Here is a 20,288-nt window from a genome sequence, read left to right as displayed (position 1 = left end):
TCCAATCCTACATCAGATATTTAGCCCGGTGACCCTGGGCAAATCACAGAACTTTTCTTCGTCTCAGTTTCTTCAACTGTAAAATGGGGATAATTACAGCACTGACATCCCAGGGTTGCTTAGAGGACCAAAGGAGATAATCTATGTAAAGTGCTTTGCAAAACTTAAAATGCTATCAAAATTCTAGCTAGCTATTATTTCATCTAATTGCCTGATTTCTTTGTGGTCCTAGGGTGCGATAATTTGCATAGCTGCATTGAACTATGAATCTTTTAAAATATTTGGTCTTACAGAACCCTCAAAGAATGAAAAACATACAGTAAACAAATGTACACATTTGGGTGCTTCACAAGTGCCATCCATATCACATTTTTTCTAAAGGTGGCAATACAATCTTGGGACAGCTTACCTTGGGCAAGCTCTTTTGGAACACCTGCAAGCTTAGGATCATGGGAGCAGCCAAGGCCCAGTTATAGTACCTGTCATAAACACAAATGATTGGTGAGGAATTATTAGGTAATTCAGTGGGAATTAATTTTAAAACATGCAGAACAGCCTTTTTGTGTTGGGAGGTAAGGAGGATTAATTAAATTTTTTTTGCTGCATGAGTCATACTCACTTTAAGCCAAATTGCTCTGGAAATGCAATATTCAATAAAACAAGAAAATAGCATTCATTTTAACACTTCATTTTCAAATAAATGTGGTTCAAGTTTGAATTTGCATTTCAAAGTCATTGCCTATTTGCTTATTCAAATTAGATGATGTACTTCAAAGCAAGAAATGTAGTGAAGTTCATCAAGATTTCAGAGCCATTTCCTCTCACTTACAAAAAAATCATAGAAACAAACGGTATTTACCGGTTATAGATCCGTATCACTAGATTAGGATTATCTATAAGTCCAGGGTTTTCTGCAAATTCATGGTAAGTAATGATATGTTCCATGAATTTTTCTGAAAGGCAAAAAACATTTTGATTACTTTGGTTAGAGAAATAAAACCATCAACAAGTCCCTAAACCAAAAAGAAGTCAAGCTGATTTCCTCTACTTATGAATTATAAAATTCTACAAGAGGATTTTCAGATAGGCATGGAAAAGGTTTTATTGAAAGGTTTCTGGACTGATTCATCAATATCAGTCCAGAAATATTTTTACAGGAAACAAGGAAGACTCATATCCCAGTCCCCCCTTTCCTCTTACCTAATCCCAGACCTAAGGAAAAAACGGAGAAAGGAGAATGGCAAAGACACTTATATAATGTATCTCCCCATTGACTGACGATGCCTCAAAACAGAAAAATTAAAAAGTCACTGGTCTTGGGATATGCAGAGCTGAGTTCAAGTTCTGGCTTGAACGTTTACTAGCTAATGTCCCTTTGCCTTCTAAATATTATCATCCTAGTTGTGCAACTTGAGTCAAGTCACGCAAATTCTCTGCATCTCTATTTCCTTGACAAAAAAATGGGGATATTATTTGTATTGCCTATCTCATATGGTTAATGTGAGGAAAGCATTTTTAAAATCTTAATAGATAAATTTGTATTTTTATTCTATAGGGGAAGCCCTTAAGCCAGGAATATGGACCTTTTCCCACAACTCCAACCAAGGCAGAAACTAACTGAAAAGATCACTTTCCTAACTGAAAGATTACTTAACACGGACGCCCTCAGGGAGCGTTTCTTCTGTTCTTTCCAGAGTCTCCTCTTTCTGAGGAGACCTTTCCCTTCCCCACTCTAAAGATGAAGAAAACAAAAATATGATGATGGCTCGATCACTGTGTTGTTGAGAAATCCTGCTACAGGTGGGGAGCTGGATTAGATGCCACTGAGATCCTTCTCCAACTCCAACATCTCTGCCTCCCAGCATTCCTGGCTTCCTTCAAGTCCCAACTAAAACCCTCCCTTCTATGAGAAGCCTTTGCTGATCCCCTCGATGCTACTGCCTTTCCTCTATTGATTATCTCCCATTTATACTGCATATATCTTGTTTCTATGGAGTTGTTTTCATCTTGTCTCCCCCACTAGACTGTGAGCTTCTTGGGAATGGGACTGTCTTTTGGTTTTCTTTGTATCCCCAGTCCTTAGTTCACTCCCCTGGCACACAGAAGGCATTTAATACAAATTTACTGGCTTACTGACTCTTTGTGTATGTGGTGAGAGAAAGTGACCTGTTCAACAATCTCAACCTAACAAAGAGTCAAATAAAAATCTCATTTGATATTTTACAGATATATTACGTGTAGGCATATTCTACCAGCACGGATTTTAAAAATAAGATGTATCTTCTCTTCCTACCACTCCCTCTCAATTGAATAATAAAAATAAAAGAAAATTAAAACTGCCAAACAAGTATGTATATAATAATCCAGCAAAACAAATCCCCAAGCTGCCCATGTCCAAAAACATATGTTTCCCTCTGCCTTTTAAGTCTGTCACCCCTCTGTTAGGAGGTGGATAGTGTGTTTTATCTTTAGTCCTCTCGAGTTATCTACCAGAAAGACTTTTAAAAAAGAAGCATGCTATACCATTACTATGGGGAGGTGCCTCTCATTCCCTCAAAATTCCAGTTGTAAAGCTATGATGGGGCTTGATAACACCTTGTAAATCAGGTATAAGCTCAGATCTGTCTTTATCTTTTTTAAGTGAGGACAGTGTTCCTGCTACATACCTTTTGATATCTCTCCATTTTCACTGAGGCCCCCACAAAGTGAGAGGGTCACATCAGGCAAGTCCATTGCAGAATCAGAGAGGCATTCTGTGCCACTGTCAGCAGCTGCACTTCCTACTGACTGAGGAGACTGAGAGCCAGACAAAGTATCAGACTCGGTCCACTGTCTAGAACCTGGATCAGAATCACTGGAAGGAAAAAAAAAAACACTATTCATTCTTTGTATCTATACAGATTTACCACACCATATTTAATAGATTGCTAACTCCATTCTAGGTCACATGACATCATGTACCTAAATAATTGTGACTCTGAGCAGTCCCTGTTTGCCTCAGTTTCTTCATCTGTAGAATGAGCTGGAGAAGGAAATGGAAACTACCCCAGTATCTTCATCAAGAAAACCCCAAATGGGAGGTGGGGGGGGCGGAGCCAAGATGGCAGCTGGAAAGCAGGGACTAGTGTGAGCTCTCCGCCGAGTCCCTTCAAAAACCTATAAAAAATGGCTCTGAACCAATTATAGAACTGCAGAACCCACAAAACAGCAGAGGGAAGCAGGGCTCCAGCCCAGGACAGCCTGGATGGTCTCTGGGTGAGGTCTATCCCACACGGAGCTGGGAGCTGGGAGAGGAGCGGAGCAGAGCCTAGCGTGAGCGGCACGGACCAACCAGACCAGGAGCCGGGCAGAGCAGGCCCTAGCGCCCTGAATCAGTGAGCTGTGGCAGTTACCAGACTTCTCAACCCACAAACACCAAAGACAGTGGAGAAGGTTAGTGGGAAAAGTGGAAGGAGTTCGAGGTTCTACCCGCCCTGGGGCAGCGGAGGTGGGGCAGCTACGGAAATACAGCTGCAGTTGCTTCTGGTCCCAGGCCCACCTGGTGGGAGGAATTAAGTGGCAGATCAGAGCAGGAGTGCACAGCCTGCTGAAGATCTAAGTCCAGTCCGGGTTGGGGGTTCTTGGGGAAGGAGGAGTGCTGGTGTGGCAGAGCTGGTGCATCCCCCCAGGCGTGAAACATAGTTCTCTAAACTCTACAAGCAGTCATACCCCACTGAAAAACTCAAGGGTCAAGTTAGTTGGCTGGGAATATGGCCAGGCAGCAAAAACACATCCAGATTCAGTCTCAGACTTTGGATTCTTTCTTTGGTGACAAAGAAGACCAAAGCATACAGACAGAAGATGTTAACAAAGTCAAAGAGCCTACACCAAAAGCCTCCAAGAAAAACATGAACTGGTCCCAGGCCATGGAAGAGCTCAAAAAGGATTTGGAAAAGCAAGTTAGAGAAGTAGAGAAAAAATTGGGAAGAGAAATGAGAAGGATGCGAGAAAACCATGAAAAACAAGTCAATGACTTGCTAAAGGAGACCCAAAAAAATACTGAAAAATATACTGAAGAAAACAACACCTTAAAAAATAGACTAACTCAAATGGCAAAAGAGCTCCAAAAAGCCAATGAGGAGAAGAATGCCTTGAAAGGCAGAATTAGCCAAATGGAAAAGGAGGTCCAAAAGAACACTGAAGAAAATACTACCTTCAAAATTAGATTGGAACAAGTGGAAGCTAGTGACTTTATGAGAAATCAAGATATTATAAAACAGAACCAAAGGAATGAAAAAATGGAAGACAATGTGAAATATCTCATTGGAAAAACCACTGACCTGGAAAATAGATCCAGGAGAGAGAATTTAAAAATTATTGGACTACCTGAAAGCCATGATCAAAAAAAGAGCCTAGATATCATCTTGCAAGAAATGATCAAGGAGAACTGCCCTGATATTCTAGAGCCACAGGGCAAAATAGAAATTGAAAGAATCCATTGATCGCCTCCTCAAATAGACCCCAAAAAGAAATCTCCTAGGAATATTGTCACCAAATTCCAGAGCTCCTAGATCAAGGAGAAAACACTGCAAGCAGCCAGAAAGAAACAATTTGAGTATTGTGGAAACATAATCAGAATAACCCAAGATCTGGCAACTTCTACATTAAGGGATCGAAGGGCTTGGAATATGACATTCCAGAGGTCAATGGAGCTAGGATTAAAACCAAGAATCACCTACCCAGCAAAACTGAGTATCATGCTCCATGGCAAAATACGGACTTTCAATAAAATAGAGGACTTTCAAGCTTTCTCAATGAAAAGACCAGAGCTGAATAGAAAATTTGACTTTCAAATACAAGAATCAAGAGAAGCATGAAAAGGTAATCAAGTAAAAGAACAAGAAAAAGAAATTGCAAGGGACTTACTAAAGTTGAACTGTTTTGTTTACATTCCTACATGGAAAGATGAGGTGTATGATTCATGAGACCTAAGTATTAGGGTAGCTGAAGGGAATATGCATATATATATGTTCATGTATATATATATATATGTGAATGGGTATGTATGTATGTGTATATATATATATATATAGAGAGAGAGAGAGAGAGAGAGAAAGAGAGAGAAAGAGAGAGAGAGAGAGGGAGGGAAAGGGAGAGAGAGAAAGAGAGAGGGCACAGGGTGAGTTGAAGATGAAGGGAAGACATCTAAAAGAAATAAAATTAAATTAAGGGATGAGAGAGGAATATATTGAGAGAGGGAGATAGGAAGAGATAGAATGGGGTGAATTATCTCGCATAAAGGTAGCAAGAGGAAGCAGTTCTGTGGGAGGAGGGGAGAGGGCAGGTGAGGGGGGAATGAGTGAATCTTGCTCTCATCAAATTTGGCCTGAGGAGGGAATACTATACATACTCAATTGGGTATCTTACCCCACAGGAAAAAGAGGGAAGAAGATAAAAAAAGGGGGGGGATGATGGAGGGGCAGGCAGATGGGGGTGGAGGTAATCAAAAACAAACACTTTTGAAAGGGGACAGGGTCAAGGGAGAAAATTCAATAAAGGGGGATGGGTTGGAAAGGAGCAAAATATAGTTAGTCTTTCACAACATGAGTATTGTGGAAGGGTTATACATAATGATACATATGTGGCCTATGTTGAATTGCTTGACTTCTTAGGGAGGGTAGGTGGGAAGGGAAGAGGGGAGAGAATTTGGAACTCAAAGTTTTAAAAACAGATGTTGAAATACAAAAAAAATGTTTTTGCATGCAACTAGAAAATAAGATATACAGGCAATGGGGCGTAGAAATTTATCTTGCCCTACAAGAAAGGAAGGGAAAAGAGGATGGGAGGGGAGTGGGGTGACTGGGAAACAGGGCAACCAGAATATATGCCATCTTGGAGTGGGGGGGAGGGTAGAAATGGGGAGAAAATTTGTAATTCAAACTCTTGTGAAAATCAATGCTGAAAACTAACTATTTTAAATAAATAAAGAGGAAAAAAAAAGACAATGAGGTGAGACCATGAACTGGTCCATTCAATGTCCCTCAGGGGTCAATGCTGAGCATGGGAACCACCCTCACCACTAACAGTCCACAGGATCCCAATCTAGAGCTGGAAGAAATCATCTAACCCAAATCTCTCATTTTATAGAAAAGGAAACAAGCCTAGAAAGGTAAAGTAATTTTCTTATGGCCACTCATGTGGCAGAATTGAGTAGAAAGAGAACAGATAAAGGTACGTATTTCAGGGGAATGATAGAAAAAATCCTGAGAATCAAGAGTGCCTTCTGGAGAGGAACAAAGCATGACTGCATTACCAGGAGTCCTTCTTAAAAACAGAAGTCCTTGGAGGCACCAGATAATCAGAGGGGTGGAAGCAAAGATATGCTGGTAAATGTTTAACAATAACTCTTTGAAAAAGCAGGATACTCTTAAGTTTAATATACAGTAGTGACATAGTCTTCATTATTTTCTTAAGTCTAGAAAATCAGCAAAACAATAAGTCAAACCTTGATTTGTAGCCTTTATTCATATCTGAGGTATAAATGCTTGCAATGAAAATTTAACAACTGGCTCTGGCAGGAAGGTTTAACTGAATGCAGATTTTTTCCAGCATGTGAAGACTAGGGGGAGTAGTATTAGATTCCGGGTGGAGGAGAGTCAAGAGTGCAGCCTGGAGAGGAGTGATCTCTATCCAAGGTCACCTTCCAGTCATCAGCTGCAAGGAATGCCTTCTAGCTTTAATGTAATCAAGATACAAGGGTCTAGCCCAAATCTTTAGGCTTTATAGACCCACGTCCATATTTCCTGGACACTAACTCTTCTTCTCAAACAAACCTAGGTCTCTTTGCTAAGCTTCCTAGATTGCTAGGGACTCTGACTTGAGGCCTAAATATCCCTCACTTTCTGGTCCTGTAACTGACTTGACTCCTTGAATTCAGAGCCCTATTTCACTTGAAACCAAATCATCAATCCCTCTGTCCAATGGCCACTATCTCCAAGTGTTGTCCTAGCCCTCTTTTTTTTTCCTTCACTGTTCTCTTTTTCTCGTCTTGCACACTGAGCCATTTTTTTCTCTAGGCTTCATTAACGTGCAAAAATGAACAAAAATTCTGTTGTAATACACCAGAGAATGATAATTAGAAACATGTATAAAATAAGTAAAGTCCCAGACTGATCCTAAAACTCTTTATATTAAAGTGTCTCCATCCCCAGACTGGTCATCTTGATGTGCATTTGAATGGGAGAAACTGCAACCAATTCTCTCCATGTTCAAGACTAGAGTGTTATATGCCCTTCAGAATATACTGAAAGCTAATTTGGAATTCACACTTCTGAGAAAACCAATTGACAATTCAGGGTAGGAAAAACAACACTCTTCTTGAAATTGGAAGACAGGGCTTTGAAATCTTGAGATAGAGCAAGTCTATTCATTTGTAAAATGGGGATAATAATACTTTATAATGTTATTTTGAGAAAAAATACAGTAATGAAATAATATAATAAACTTTCATATGCTTAAAAAAAAAAAGAAAACCCCAAATGGGGTCATGAAGAGTCAGACACAACTAACCAACTAAAGAAGAACAACAATCCCAATAGAGACTACTTTTAATTGTAGATTACATTAAAAAAAAGATTACATTAAATTGTAAGCTTCTCAAGGGCAGAACTATCTTTTACCTCCTTTTGTGTCACCAAGGCTTAGCATAGTACCTGGCACATAGTGGACACTTAATGAATATTCACTGATACTAACTGTACTCTCTCTCTGACTGGGAAGGGTATTCGTATCTCAACTTTTATCAGAAGGAGGGAAGTTCTAGGGTGGAAACTTCCTCTAGGTTAGCAATTCATGTGTTAACTTAAGAGAGTTACCTAGAGCCCCTATGAAGTTTGCCTAGAGAAGTTGCCTAGAGCCACTAAGAAGTTAGATTACTTGCCTGTGGTCCCAAAGCTAGAATATCTAAGGATTTGAATCTAGGTCCTTCCTGACTGCAAGGTGAGTCTCCTATCTATTACCACATGCTGCCTCAATAAGACCATGAAATAAAACAACACTCATTGCTAGTCTTATCTACATCATGTAGCTGATTTTAAAATCCCCTAAAGAGCACTAAGGCAGAAACACATTACACATATAAAACACAGGTAAATAGCACATACCTTCACTGAAGCCATTCACAGAACAAGGCAAAGATGTCAATTACACTAGCATTTTAATTAAAGATTAAATTAGATTTTAATTAAAGGGGTAAAAAAGGAGAAGTACTTATTTACATTTCCACAATGAAAATTACAGTGTCATTAAAAAGAGTATGATGTTTAGAAACAGTTTGATCCTAAAATCCTGGAAAAAGTGGAGGTACTTTATTATCCTGCAGAAAATTACTATGGTTTTTGAGATTACTTGAAAACCGCTAAACTGTGCTTATCTCAAAAGGCTGAAAGGTGGAGATGGAGAAAAAGAAAATTCCCAGGAGTTCAGACATCCTCAAGAAAAGGATAATTTTAAAAGAAATGAGCAGGGGCAAAATTGCTTTTATGTTTATAAGAGTACTAACGACAGTCAACTTCGGGCATACTGATCAACTCAATTTGTGAAGGATACTATGTTAGATACTGGTTATACTAAACCAGAAACGAAACTGTCCCTGTCCTCAAGGAGCTTATATTTTACTGGATCGTAAAAGAAATATCTGTTGAAAATTGTTTGAAAAAATAATTAATTACAAATTAATGAGAAATCAGAAAAGAAAAACATAATTTGCTTAATATTTAGGAACATGTATTATTCTAACTAGCAAATATTACCATATTAATTCCAGACATGTTTAATCCAAACAACTAAATAGCCCACACTAATTATGATTTAGATAATTTAAATAAAGTAAATGCCTCTTTGAGACATTTTACAAAGCACTATCAGAGGTGATTATTGCAGAAATAATTCGAGTTACTTAATAGTTGATAGATGAAATCAACATGAGTACCAGTAAATTTGTCATTTACTATATCAAAAAAAAAATCTCAAAATCAAGCAGCAGGTAGCAGTTCACAAGTATGTCATGAACAGATATTTCAAAATTTAACCCCAAAAAGTAGAGAGCTACACTACGTGGTTTGTTTTTCTTTTTTTAGTTCTCACTTTAATGGCAAAATCGTTCAGCTTCTCTCCTTTAAAAATAACCAATATTGGCTAGGAAGTCAAGAACAAAGTTAAATCAGATCAATATGATTATTCTCCAGGGAAATAATGAAAGCCACTCAGAATACAAAGGGTACATCTCCCTCACTAATCCCCTAATCTCAACAATGATGGGTTTGGGAAAACAAAGATAAACAAGTGGGTTATGGGAAAGATAGATTCTATGCCAGCCACATATATTAAGGATGGAATCAAACACAATATAACCAAATTCATGATTTGGAGAAGTGTTTTATAATGAATTTTACTGTTTACTCGTTAGCTGTCCCGTGTGAGAATAACAGAATTAATAAGCATTTAAGACATCCTTGTTATTTTAAATACTGGAAGAAAAGAGAACGAGACAGTATATATTATTGGGAAAATACTGCCAAAGGGAGAAGCCCACATAAGAATGTGGACGGTAGATCTAATAGTCAAATTGTGAGGTCTACAAATAAGAGTTGAAAGTCAATATGGCTTAATGGAGAATGTAGTCCTTAGTGTCACAAAGACCTAGGTTCAAGTCATGCCTTTAACGCATACTAGTGATTGTGAACCTTTTAACAAAAACTAGCTGTTTGGTTTAACTTGTTATTGACCCCAGTCAACTTTCTAAGACTGAACTAAAGAGGAGTTTCTGACTTGTAGCATAGAGCAGTGAAGGGAGTTCCCTTACCAGGAGACTTGAATTGACACAGATCTGGACAAAATAACAACTGGCATTTCTATAGAAGTTCACAGTTAACAAAAGGCAGTACATGTGTTTTCTCATTTGGTATATCCAGGGTAGTAAGCCTCTGTCTGTCTCTCTGTCTCTTACACACACACACACACACACACACAGACACACACACACACGGGTTTTCGGCTGTCATCCTTTTACTTGAAAAGGGAAACATCTGCCTTATGGCTGTAGATTCTTTGTACAAGTTATCTCCACTCTCACTACTATCTAAGTATTGAGGAATAATGGAGAGAAAAATATGGCAATCCAGTGGCACTTTGGCTTTCTAGTGTTAAGGTATCTGAGGCTGTATCAGTCCTCTCACCTTATCTTGCAATACAATATGCTCTCAATAAATATTAGTTGAATTAACCTATTGAATTGGATGATCAAAAATAAAATAAAGCTATGAAAACCTAAGGTAGAGTTGGAATTTTTCAATGAATTTTATGGACCAATGAAAAACTGGATAAAACAAAGGGTGCTCTTAGATATCTAACCTAGGGGTGGGGAACCTGCAGCCCCAAAGCCACATGTGGCCCTCTAGGTCTTCAAGTGTGGCCCTTTGACTGAATCCAAACTTCACAGGACAAATCCCCTTAATAAAAGAATTTGTACTGTAAAACTTGGGACTCAGCCAAAAGACCACACCCAAGGACCTAGACAGCCACATGTGGCTTCAGGCGACAGATTCCCCATCCCTGATCCAACCCCTTCATTAGTACGGATGGGGAAACTGGACTGAAAATTAGTGGCTTGCCTAACATCACTAGGAGCACAAAGAACCAGGATTCTAACTTCTTTTTTTTGCTAAATATAGATCTTCTGACTCTAAATTCTATGCTTCTTACAAGTTAAGCCCCACTATTCCAATATTCATCAACATTCTACTTGGAACAGAAAATTACATAGAAAAATTCAACTACACTGTCTAGTATCATATACAAAGATTCATTCATATTGCCTGGTATAGTTTCACATGACGATTTAACATTCCATTAGAGAAAAGAAATATTTTAATATATTTAATTATGGTAACATCCTTCCCAATGGAATTGCAATGATAGAACTGGGAGAAATTCCCTGAATATATCAAAAGTCTAATAAAATAGTACAAAACATATTTTTGAATTTGTGTTCTTTCAAAATTAAAAAAAAAGTGAAGGGGGAGGATGAAAAAAGGAAGAAAAAAGAGAAGCAGCACTGCAGTAGAAAGAATGTTGGATTTTATGGCAAAAGGTATAGGTTTGACTCCTGATGCTGACACATAATACCCATGCGACCTTAGGCAAAGCATTTCATTTTGTTCACCTCAGGTTCGTCATCTACAAAATGAGGATAATGGATAATCCTCAAAATACGGTCTGGGTATGAGTAGAGGTACCTAGAATCTTTTCTGGGGGGGGGGGGGCTATGACTTAAAAACTATTTTCATAATAATACTAATTTTTAATACTGTAAATATTGATAGATATAACTTACATAAACAAAAACTCCTTGAGGAAGTGCTCCATAATTTTTAATAATGGAAGAAGTCCTGAGGCCAAATATGTGAGAACCACTGGCCAAGATGATCTCTAGGTACACAAAATAACTACTGAAACATTGCTTAAAAAAAAAGTTTCTAAGCAACCACCTGAGTGGGCCTGCTTTAATAAATAGAAAGGGTTACCTTTTAAAGTGATACTCTTTGCATATCTTGTGCTAAAAATCATTCATAATACTATATAACAAGTTTATAAAGCTACCTAACTTTGTTGAGGCGATTTAAATTTGCTTAACAAAACTTTTTCTATAAGTAGATGCAAAACACTACAGTCCAGGTAGATCATGATAAATTTAAATTACTGTGACCCCGATTAATGAGGTTTTGCTGTACTTCTGGCTAATGGGGTCAGGAATGACCACAACTGCACTTGGGATCAGTCTTTGGGTGCTTGCCTGCTAATCATGGAGTTACAAAAGCATACAGAGGCTGAAAACAATAACAAAAAAAACCTGTATAATTTCTGCATTTTCCAGAACCCAAAGCAATCATCAGTTGTAGTCCACTGGCTTTTATTCCCATTTTTATCTTTCTGAATGGCTTCTACTTCATTCTAAAACTAGTTGGAGTATCAGATAGTTTGAGGGCTATCTGTCTTCCCTAAGAATGAAGTTAAATACAAACCTTTTGGGGAAATAGAGTGCCGCAACTTCAGGTTCCAAGGCTTTTAGGTCATCTAGGTAAATATCATCAGGTCCCTGGTGCTGGCTTCTCTTGTGGACACCTGTTGTCACAATTAGGACATTTTTAATGAAAAGCATGAAAATCATAGCTTATCAGAGCTGAAATCTGTTTCAACTCCTACCCAAAGCATAAATATGATCAACAATATCTCCCCCTAATGGTCAACTACCTGAAGCCTTTTATTAGGAAGAAACTCACTTCACTCTTCTTCTCTCCCCATCTCTTTCCCTCTACCACAAATCTGTCCAAATCACTGACTAGTTTGCAATATTAATTTGTAATTTTGTAATTAATTTGTAATATTGCTAATTTTTAATATCAAACAGGAGAGGGTTCAGGAGAGGTTTGTGTAACTCTACTGGAAATCACTCTCCTTCAAAATTAACTCAAATCCACTAATCACCACTGTATGTGTCCTTTTAATCAGTTTTGAATTAACCTGACTACTAGGATTCAGTCCAGAGACAAAAGTTAGCTATTATTTTGGTATTCACTTAAAATCTTCAAAGTAAATAGACTGAGGCTGGTTGTCAACAGTGCAATATGGAGGGTAGTGTTTGCATTCTGTACTTCTTGAAGCAGCCTGAATCTGGAATTTCAAAGGGCTTACTAGGACTGAAAATAAGTGATGACACAGAGACCGTTAACAAATTTGAACTATCAAGGGTCTGCCATGGTTTTGTCACAATGGAGACTTTTTCTCTAGCTGATCAGGGGTTTTTACAAAGCTACCTATGAAAATGTCATGTTAACAACTGTGATCTCCTTGGTAACGATATGCTTTACACTTTACTGCTCAGTTGGTGTGGTAGCAAAAGCAGAGGTCTAGGATTCAGAAGACCTGAGTTCTAGTCCTTGTTCTATCATTTTTGAGCTATAGGCAATTAGCCTACCTGAGCCTCAGCTAAGTCCTTTCTTCCCTTTTTTTTTTTAAAGGCAGCAATAACACATTAGGATCAAATGTGGTCCTAGCACATTGCCTTTCTTATAGTTAAGGCTCAACAAATGTTTAATGAGTCAAATGAGATTATTGTTAATATATGTGAAAGTCTTTCAACAGTTATAAAGCAACTACGTGAATAGAAGGTTATTATTATTTTACTGTTTGAGAAAGGGCAAAGAAATCTTACAGGTGAGGACAGAAGGTTATCACATTTGTCAGTATATTTGTGGCTCAATATGGATGTGAGAATGATTCTCTTTCCTGGTTCAGAGCTCTATATGCTGTATTATACCAATTCTCTGGACAAGAACCACAGGTAAACTAACTGAGGAACCAAAGATAGTTATGACGAACTTGCTTATTACACACACAATGCCACAAAGGACTCTTCAAAAAAAAATTCTGGCCAACTATACAGTAAATTTTCTACAGAATTTGATGGCTGACTTTTAATGGACATTTTTATATAGCTTTAAGGTTTGCAAAGTCCTTTATATATCTCCCTTTATTTCACAGCAATCCTTTGAAATAGTAGGCATTCTTTTCCCTTCTTATAGAGGAGGTAACTGAGGGACAGAGAGGTTATTTGCCTTGCCCACAGTTAGATAGCTAGAATATAAAAGAGGGAGGATTTGAACCAGGTCTTTTTTTAAAAAAATCTCCTCAAACCCACTGAACTCTCTTCCATGTTACAAAGCACAACTAAATGAAAAAGCAAACAAGTTTGACAAGTTATGTCACATTCTGTAGCTGAAGTCTCCTACTTTATGACTGACAGGTGTATATCACATTATCTGTTTTCCAGGACTAAATACTCTTTATTGCAAATAATTTAACTGCATTTTAATGATATGTTAATTTACATTCCTATCATCACTGTGTGTGCTGCTTTAGTTTCATTTTATTTACTCTGTCTCAACTTGTAAGTCTTTCCATGTTTCTCTGAGGTCCTCATACTCCATTGTTCACGGGACAATAATAATATCCCTCTACAAACACTCTACAATTTGCTCAGCCACTCTTCAATTAATGGACAACCACTTTGTTCCTAGCATTTTGATACAACAGAATACTGCCATAAATATTTTGTACTGATCTCTTTTGGACACATCTTCAGTAATGGGTTTACCCAGGTCAAAGGAAACAATTGAGTGATTTTTTCTCCCATAATTATAACCATTTCCTAGACACACCAGAAGTTCAGAGCTCCACCAACAACGTATTAGTGTTCTGTCTTCTCACTACGTTTCCACAATGACCACTTCCATTTAAAAAATTATCTTTACCAATTTGATGAGTGTGCAGCATTGTTGTTTTGATTTGTCTCCCTCTTATATTTGGAGAATTATTCCAAATGGTACGTGATAGTTTGCATTTCTTCTGAGAATGGTTTGTTCACATCCTTTGCTTCCCAATGGCCCAAAGTCATTTCTATTCTGTCCCCCCTGTGATTTAAAAGGGAATGCTTTTTTTTCCTCCTTAAAGTCTCACTGATTTGGCTAATTTCTTAGCGCATCACTTCACTTTGCATGTGGTGATCTGATGGCTGTTTGTTATGACCTTGCATTTAGTGTTGAGATCAAGCTCAGCCTCATACAATCCAAAAACCAGACTATCAAAATGATCTACCATCTACATTCAGGACTGTTCCTGAATTCCAAGTTAAATAAGCAAATGAATACCTTTCTTCTTTGATGGGGAATCCAGTTTAGTGGCTGGCTTTATTTCTGATGATGGAGGCTCCACTGATGGGTTAGGGAGAGGATCTGCATCTAACATAGATAAAACTTGTGAGCTTTCGAGAGGAGGTTCAAGGATTGCAGAAGCAACAGAAGCGGTCTCAGTCGGCTCCCTCATCTGTGTACAGAGTGCTCTTGGCTTTGGTTTTACTATTGTACACACAGTGTCTTCCACTGAAGCATGCTTCTCAACTTCATTTACCAGGTTATCATCATTGGGGATGACCCTAAAATGAGTATTTTCTGACGGTGTGATGGTAGCCGTTCGAGGGTGATCTGATCTCTCTTTCTTGCTGACCTGAAAAAGATAGGCTGTAATTGTTAGCAAAAAGAGAACTGCCAACTCTGTTCCTCCTGGAATGCCTTTAGTCTCTCATCACCAAAAGCCTATTTAACATCTCAAACTGGATATCTCATAGATATCGTAAACTCAAAATATCCAAAACTAAACATATCATCTTTCCCCCCAAACCCTTCCCTTTTCCAAACATAAATTACTATTGAGGGTACCCATAACCCTCCCAATTCACCCAGCTTGTAATGTAGGAGTCATCCTTGATTCCTCAATCTCTCCCACTTTCTCTGTCCAATCTGTTGCCAAGTTCTGGCATTTTTACCTTTGTAACACTCCCTAAATAATCCTGCTTCTCTCCCTGACGGCCCAGCTGCAATGGGACAGGCCCTTATCACCTACTACAATAGCCTGCTGATTGGTCTCCATCCTTGTCTCTCCAGCCCATCCTCCACTCAACCGCTGAAGTGATCATCTTATAGTGCAGGTTGGATTTCCTTTGCCTGCAACTCAAGAAACCCTAGTGACTCCTATTCCTTCCAGTATCAAATATAAAATCCTCTGACTTTCACAACCTAGCCCCTTTCTAACTTTACAGTCTTCTTACAGTTTACTCCCCTTCACATATATGATTTAGAGACAATGATCTTGCTATTCCCCATATGTCACAGTCTTGTGACTCCATGCTGTTTTTCTGGTTGTTCCTATGCCTGAAATGTGCCATTTCATGTCTGCCTCTTAGCTCTCCTGACTCCTTTAAAGATGAGCTCAAATCTGACTTTCTACTAAGAAGCCACTCCTGGTACAATCCTCTTCCCCCTTAAATGCTACAAGCTTCCCTCTGAAATTACCTCTAATTTACCCTGTCTATATCTCTCACGTATGTATTTTTTTTAATGTTGTCTCCATTATTAGAGTGATATACTTGAAGGCAGAAACTGTTTTTCCCTTTTTTAATATTCCCAGCATTTAACACAGCGACTGGCACATAGTAAGCAATTAACAAATGCTTCAAATGACTTCATTTGACTTATAACATATATCATATTGGTCTGAATATAGCTTGTGCCCCTAAAATGGGATCCTTTTGGAAAGAAGCAAAATTGGAAATATACAATGAAAAGTAACACCAATTATAGGCTATATTCAGGTTTTCTATAAATTTGATTTTTTGAGGAAATATATGGCTTCCATTTGGATGAAAACACATGTTTCCTCAATGAACAGACAATATATAGAATCATGTCTCAGAGTAAGAAGAGATCTCAGAGGCCATCCAGTCAAACATCTGAACAAGATTCTATACCTTACACACATACCTGACAAGTGGCCAACCAGCCTTTGCTTAAAGATCTCTGGTGAGGAAGAACCCTCAACTTCCTGAGAAGCCCATGCTACTTCTGATAAGTTCTATTTTTTAGGAAGCATTTCCTTACACCAAGCTTAAATTTTCCCATTCACAACTTTCATCCACTGATCCTAAGTCCTGTCCATTGAAGTTAAACAGAACATATTTAACCCCTCTTCCACGTGACAGTCCTTCAGGTATTTGAAGAAAGCTGTAATAGTCTTCCCTCCCCCCTCTCCAAAGTCTTCTCCTCTGCTGACTACTCTAGATGTGGTTTGACCAGAGCAGAGTAAAAAGAGACCATCACTTTCCCACTTTTGGCCACTATGCTTGACTTCCATATTAAGTGTTATTGACTATTACTGAATTTGAAGTTTGCTAAAATCCCCCCAAAATTTTCATTGAGACTATTTCCTGTTTATAGCTTCTCCCCATCTCACAAATGGGAAAGTAATAGGTTTAACCCAAGTGAAAACTTTATATTTATTGCAAAATTTCATCTTACTGGATTTGGCCCAATTTTCTGGTACACAAAGTATAAATGTTTGAAAATATATTTGCAGTACAGTTATGCAACCACAGGAGGGCACTCAAGTCATTTTGATTTGGGAAAGCAACTCTGACTTTGCTGTTTTCTTATTTACCAGTGTTTAATCTTTATAAGCATAAAAATGAAAGCCCCATCCATTCCACATGTATATCTTTACCTTGGTAGACTCTGGGAAACCTCCCCAGGTCCACTCCATGTGAGATTCTGATCTGAGCAAGCTCTCAGCAGGTTTCACTTCGAGTTCTGAATCACTCTTAGGACAGACGGTCTGGGAGAAGGCACTGTCAACATAAACAGAAAGACATGGGGGAGTGACTGAAAAAAGCAGGTAACCTATAGGCCCTTTTAGCTTGCCATGATTCTTCTAAGTCTGGAGGGTACATGTAGGTTGGACTTACAAGTTTACCCTGCAGATAGAAACCCCCAATGAGAAGCAGTTTCAGTTTTTCCTTCACAGGCAGAAAGGCCCCAGAGGTCTTTAAGAACATCAAAAAAGCTTAACATAAAGTCTTGTCAGATGGCTTCATTTTCACACCTTGTCTGCTTTTAATATTACTCATAGTTTAAAAAAAATGTCAGTGGCTGACCTAGGATTAGAATTTCAGGATTTTAAGACCCAAGTTCAGAGCTGCATGCATACCACCACATTGCAATTTGGAAGACAGACAAACCAGACAGAGGCTGATAGACACAAAATTAGAGAAAGAATCCAATTCATATCGGGGAGAAAAATCTCAGGTTTTTATCACTAGGAAAAGACAGAAAGGTAATCTGATGCCTGCTGAAAAAGAGAACAGCCATTTAACAAGTCTGCCTAAGTCCTTCTTGCCTTCAAGAATTTAAATAAATGAAAAAAGAAGTTAATAAAATTATTTACTTGTCCAAAGGGGACCAATCTCCATCAGATAATGGGTAATGATCACTGGAATGGAAGATCAAAGGTTCCTTATAGTCCTCCTCCTTCATTGTAGCAGTTGAAGGTCCTCTGTGGAAGAAAGAAGAAAAGAATGGTGGAAATGACTACAATTAATTGTAACCATGCAGGTCTCCAATGACAATTCTCTCAATCAAAAGAAAGAGAAAGAGGATGGGTTATTAAAAACAAAGATTTCCAAAAGGAAAAAATGATGGAGAAAGGGTTGTTACTAGTGACAATGGAGGAAAAAAAAGGGCTTCACAAGTTACTTCAATTGCCATTTCCATTTAGGGGAGGAAATGTGATTCGAAAGAGTATTTTTACTTAGTAGTTATTGATTTATAAGAAAACATAGCAACTATCTCATGCCATGAGTTACATACTTCAAAATTTTAGAGATAACAATAGATACATTATTTCAGGCAGATTTTTAGCTCAAGGATTAACTTAGAATAGATCCTTCCTCTTCCTCCCATAAATTTATAATTTCACTATTCATTAGCACCAATTCCATGGTACAGGGGAGGTAATAAGGAACCTGTGAAAGTAGATGAAATGTTATTGCTTTCCAAGAGCTCCTGTAGCTATTTGTGGGTAAAGAGAGGGAAACTATTAGTCATAATAAGATTCTAAATCAATTTCACATATGACCTTTTCTCATTTGCACAGATAAACTTGTATGTGTGAAGTCACCATCCTTGCCTATACCGTAAATAATACATAAATGGAAAGAGATACAATTTTTCTTTCATGACTCCCATCTTAATGGAAAATAATAATGATTCTGAGAACTTAATGACATCGAGAGGCATTCCTATAGGACTTTTAGAAAGACAGAAGGGTGATGGGTAGAAAGCTGGTTTTAGAGTAAGGAAGACTTGTGTTCAAATCTCACTACTCACACATACCAGCTGTGTGACCATGACTAAGTCATTTAGCCCTCAGAATTTGAGGCAACTAAGTCTACAAGTTGCAGAAAAGGTGCTGACCTGGGAGATTACAAGTCCAATCCCTATCCCTAATTCACTGTCCATTCCTGGAGATATAGATAAGTCTGCAATGCTTAAGGAGCAGATGAAAATGAATATTTACATTTCACAGAATATACTTCATTACTTTATATTAAAGTGAAGCCAAGAGGAATAGCAAAGCATTCTCTCTGATACCTGGATTTAAGAATTTCAATAAATAGATTGAGCATCATAAAGAATTCCCCCATGATGGCTAAGAGAAGGGAAATTATTTATAGTAACTTGAGATCCTGGATATGACTAAAGTGAGAGGGTTTTTTTTAGTCTTATTACTCCATTGTTAACATAGTACCTATAAAAACTATTTTACAGAAAACTTGTAGTCTTTACAAAATGAGATGACTCCAAATCTAGAATCATTTTATATAGTGATCACCTTTATTCCCCTATTCAAAAAATCAGTACTAAGTTAAAAGAAGAAATTTACATTATCTGTGCCTGGCAATTATAGGACATAAGTAGGCTGCAAACTTTAGCTCTAAGAGCAACATATAAGTTATCTAGCAAGGCTTTGATCCCAGAAGTTGCCATGTATTTACAATGACAATTTTAAGAAAAATTATCATGCATATGAGCAATGTGTTTGCTTGAAGCCTTAAAGAGGACGCAGAGGAAATCTTGTTCCATTTACTTAACGGTCCCTATATTCACATTTGGAATCTGGACATTTTTCACGAACATCTCTCATGCAACACAGCACAACTGGCTGAAATAATAGTCAGATGATTAGATAATCAATATTTGCTTATCTGTTTCATGTCAGAAGTGAAAAATGACAAGGGGAATTCAGGCTACAAACTTTTAAGATAAAAGTCATCCCACAGTGACTGTGGTCATTATAGGGCAGAAGATTAGGAATGGTTAAAAGGGACCTACAGTAAAGAAGATGAGAAACATTCATCCTCTGGGGAACAGATTTCTATTTCCATCTTTGTCTCTGTCAGTCTCTCTCTGTACTCGGTCAATCAACCAACCAACAAGCATTTATTAAGCATCTACTATGTGCCAGGTACCACGGATACAAAGCTTACATGGTAAATGGAGAGATAATGCACACACATATAAATTTATACAAAATACAAGGCAAATATTTTTAGGAGGAACACAATAGTAGCTGGGAAAGGGGTTCAGGAAAGTCCTCATGTAGTAGAAGGTGTTCTCTGAGCTGAGGTTTGAGGGAAATGAGGGATTAAAAGAGGGAGAGGTGGGGAGGGAGTGCATTGCAGTCAGGCATGGCGGTCAGCCAGTGAAAAAGCCTGGAGATCAAAGATGAAATGTTGCTTGTGAAGGACAATAAGGCGGCCAGCTTTCTTGAAATGAGGAGTATATCAAAGGAAGTATGTGTAATAA

General features: G+C 38.0%; 1 protein-coding gene across 3 annotated transcripts in view; it reads right to left on the bottom strand.

Annotated features, from left to right (window-relative positions):
- LPIN2 (lipin 2) overlaps positions 1-20,288 on the bottom strand; it is a 106,337-nt gene that overhangs the window by 22,198 nt on the left and 63,851 nt on the right. For all 3 annotated transcript variants that reach the window (XM_036749833.1, XM_036749841.1, XM_036749826.1), the window contains exons 5-11: positions 17,869-17,976; positions 17,149-17,272; positions 14,745-15,099; positions 12,060-12,159; positions 2,667-2,854; positions 860-953; positions 410-479 (exon numbers count right to left, since the gene is read on the bottom strand). In XM_036749833.1, coding sequence (XP_036605728.1) covers positions 410-479; positions 860-953; positions 2,667-2,854; positions 12,060-12,159; positions 14,745-15,099; positions 17,149-17,272; positions 17,869-17,976 — 1,039 coding nt within the window. The remainder of the gene's footprint in view (positions 1-409; positions 480-859; positions 954-2,666; positions 2,855-12,059; positions 12,160-14,744; positions 15,100-17,148; positions 17,273-17,868; positions 17,977-20,288) is intronic.

Source organism: Trichosurus vulpecula, chromosome 1 (assembly GCF_011100635.1).
Source record: "Trichosurus vulpecula isolate mTriVul1 chromosome 1, mTriVul1.pri, whole genome shotgun sequence".
Taxonomy (NCBI): domain Eukaryota; kingdom Metazoa; phylum Chordata; class Mammalia; order Diprotodontia; family Phalangeridae; genus Trichosurus; species Trichosurus vulpecula.
The sequence above is the reverse complement of the archived record's forward strand: the minus strand, read 5'-3'. Positions and strand labels throughout refer to the sequence as shown.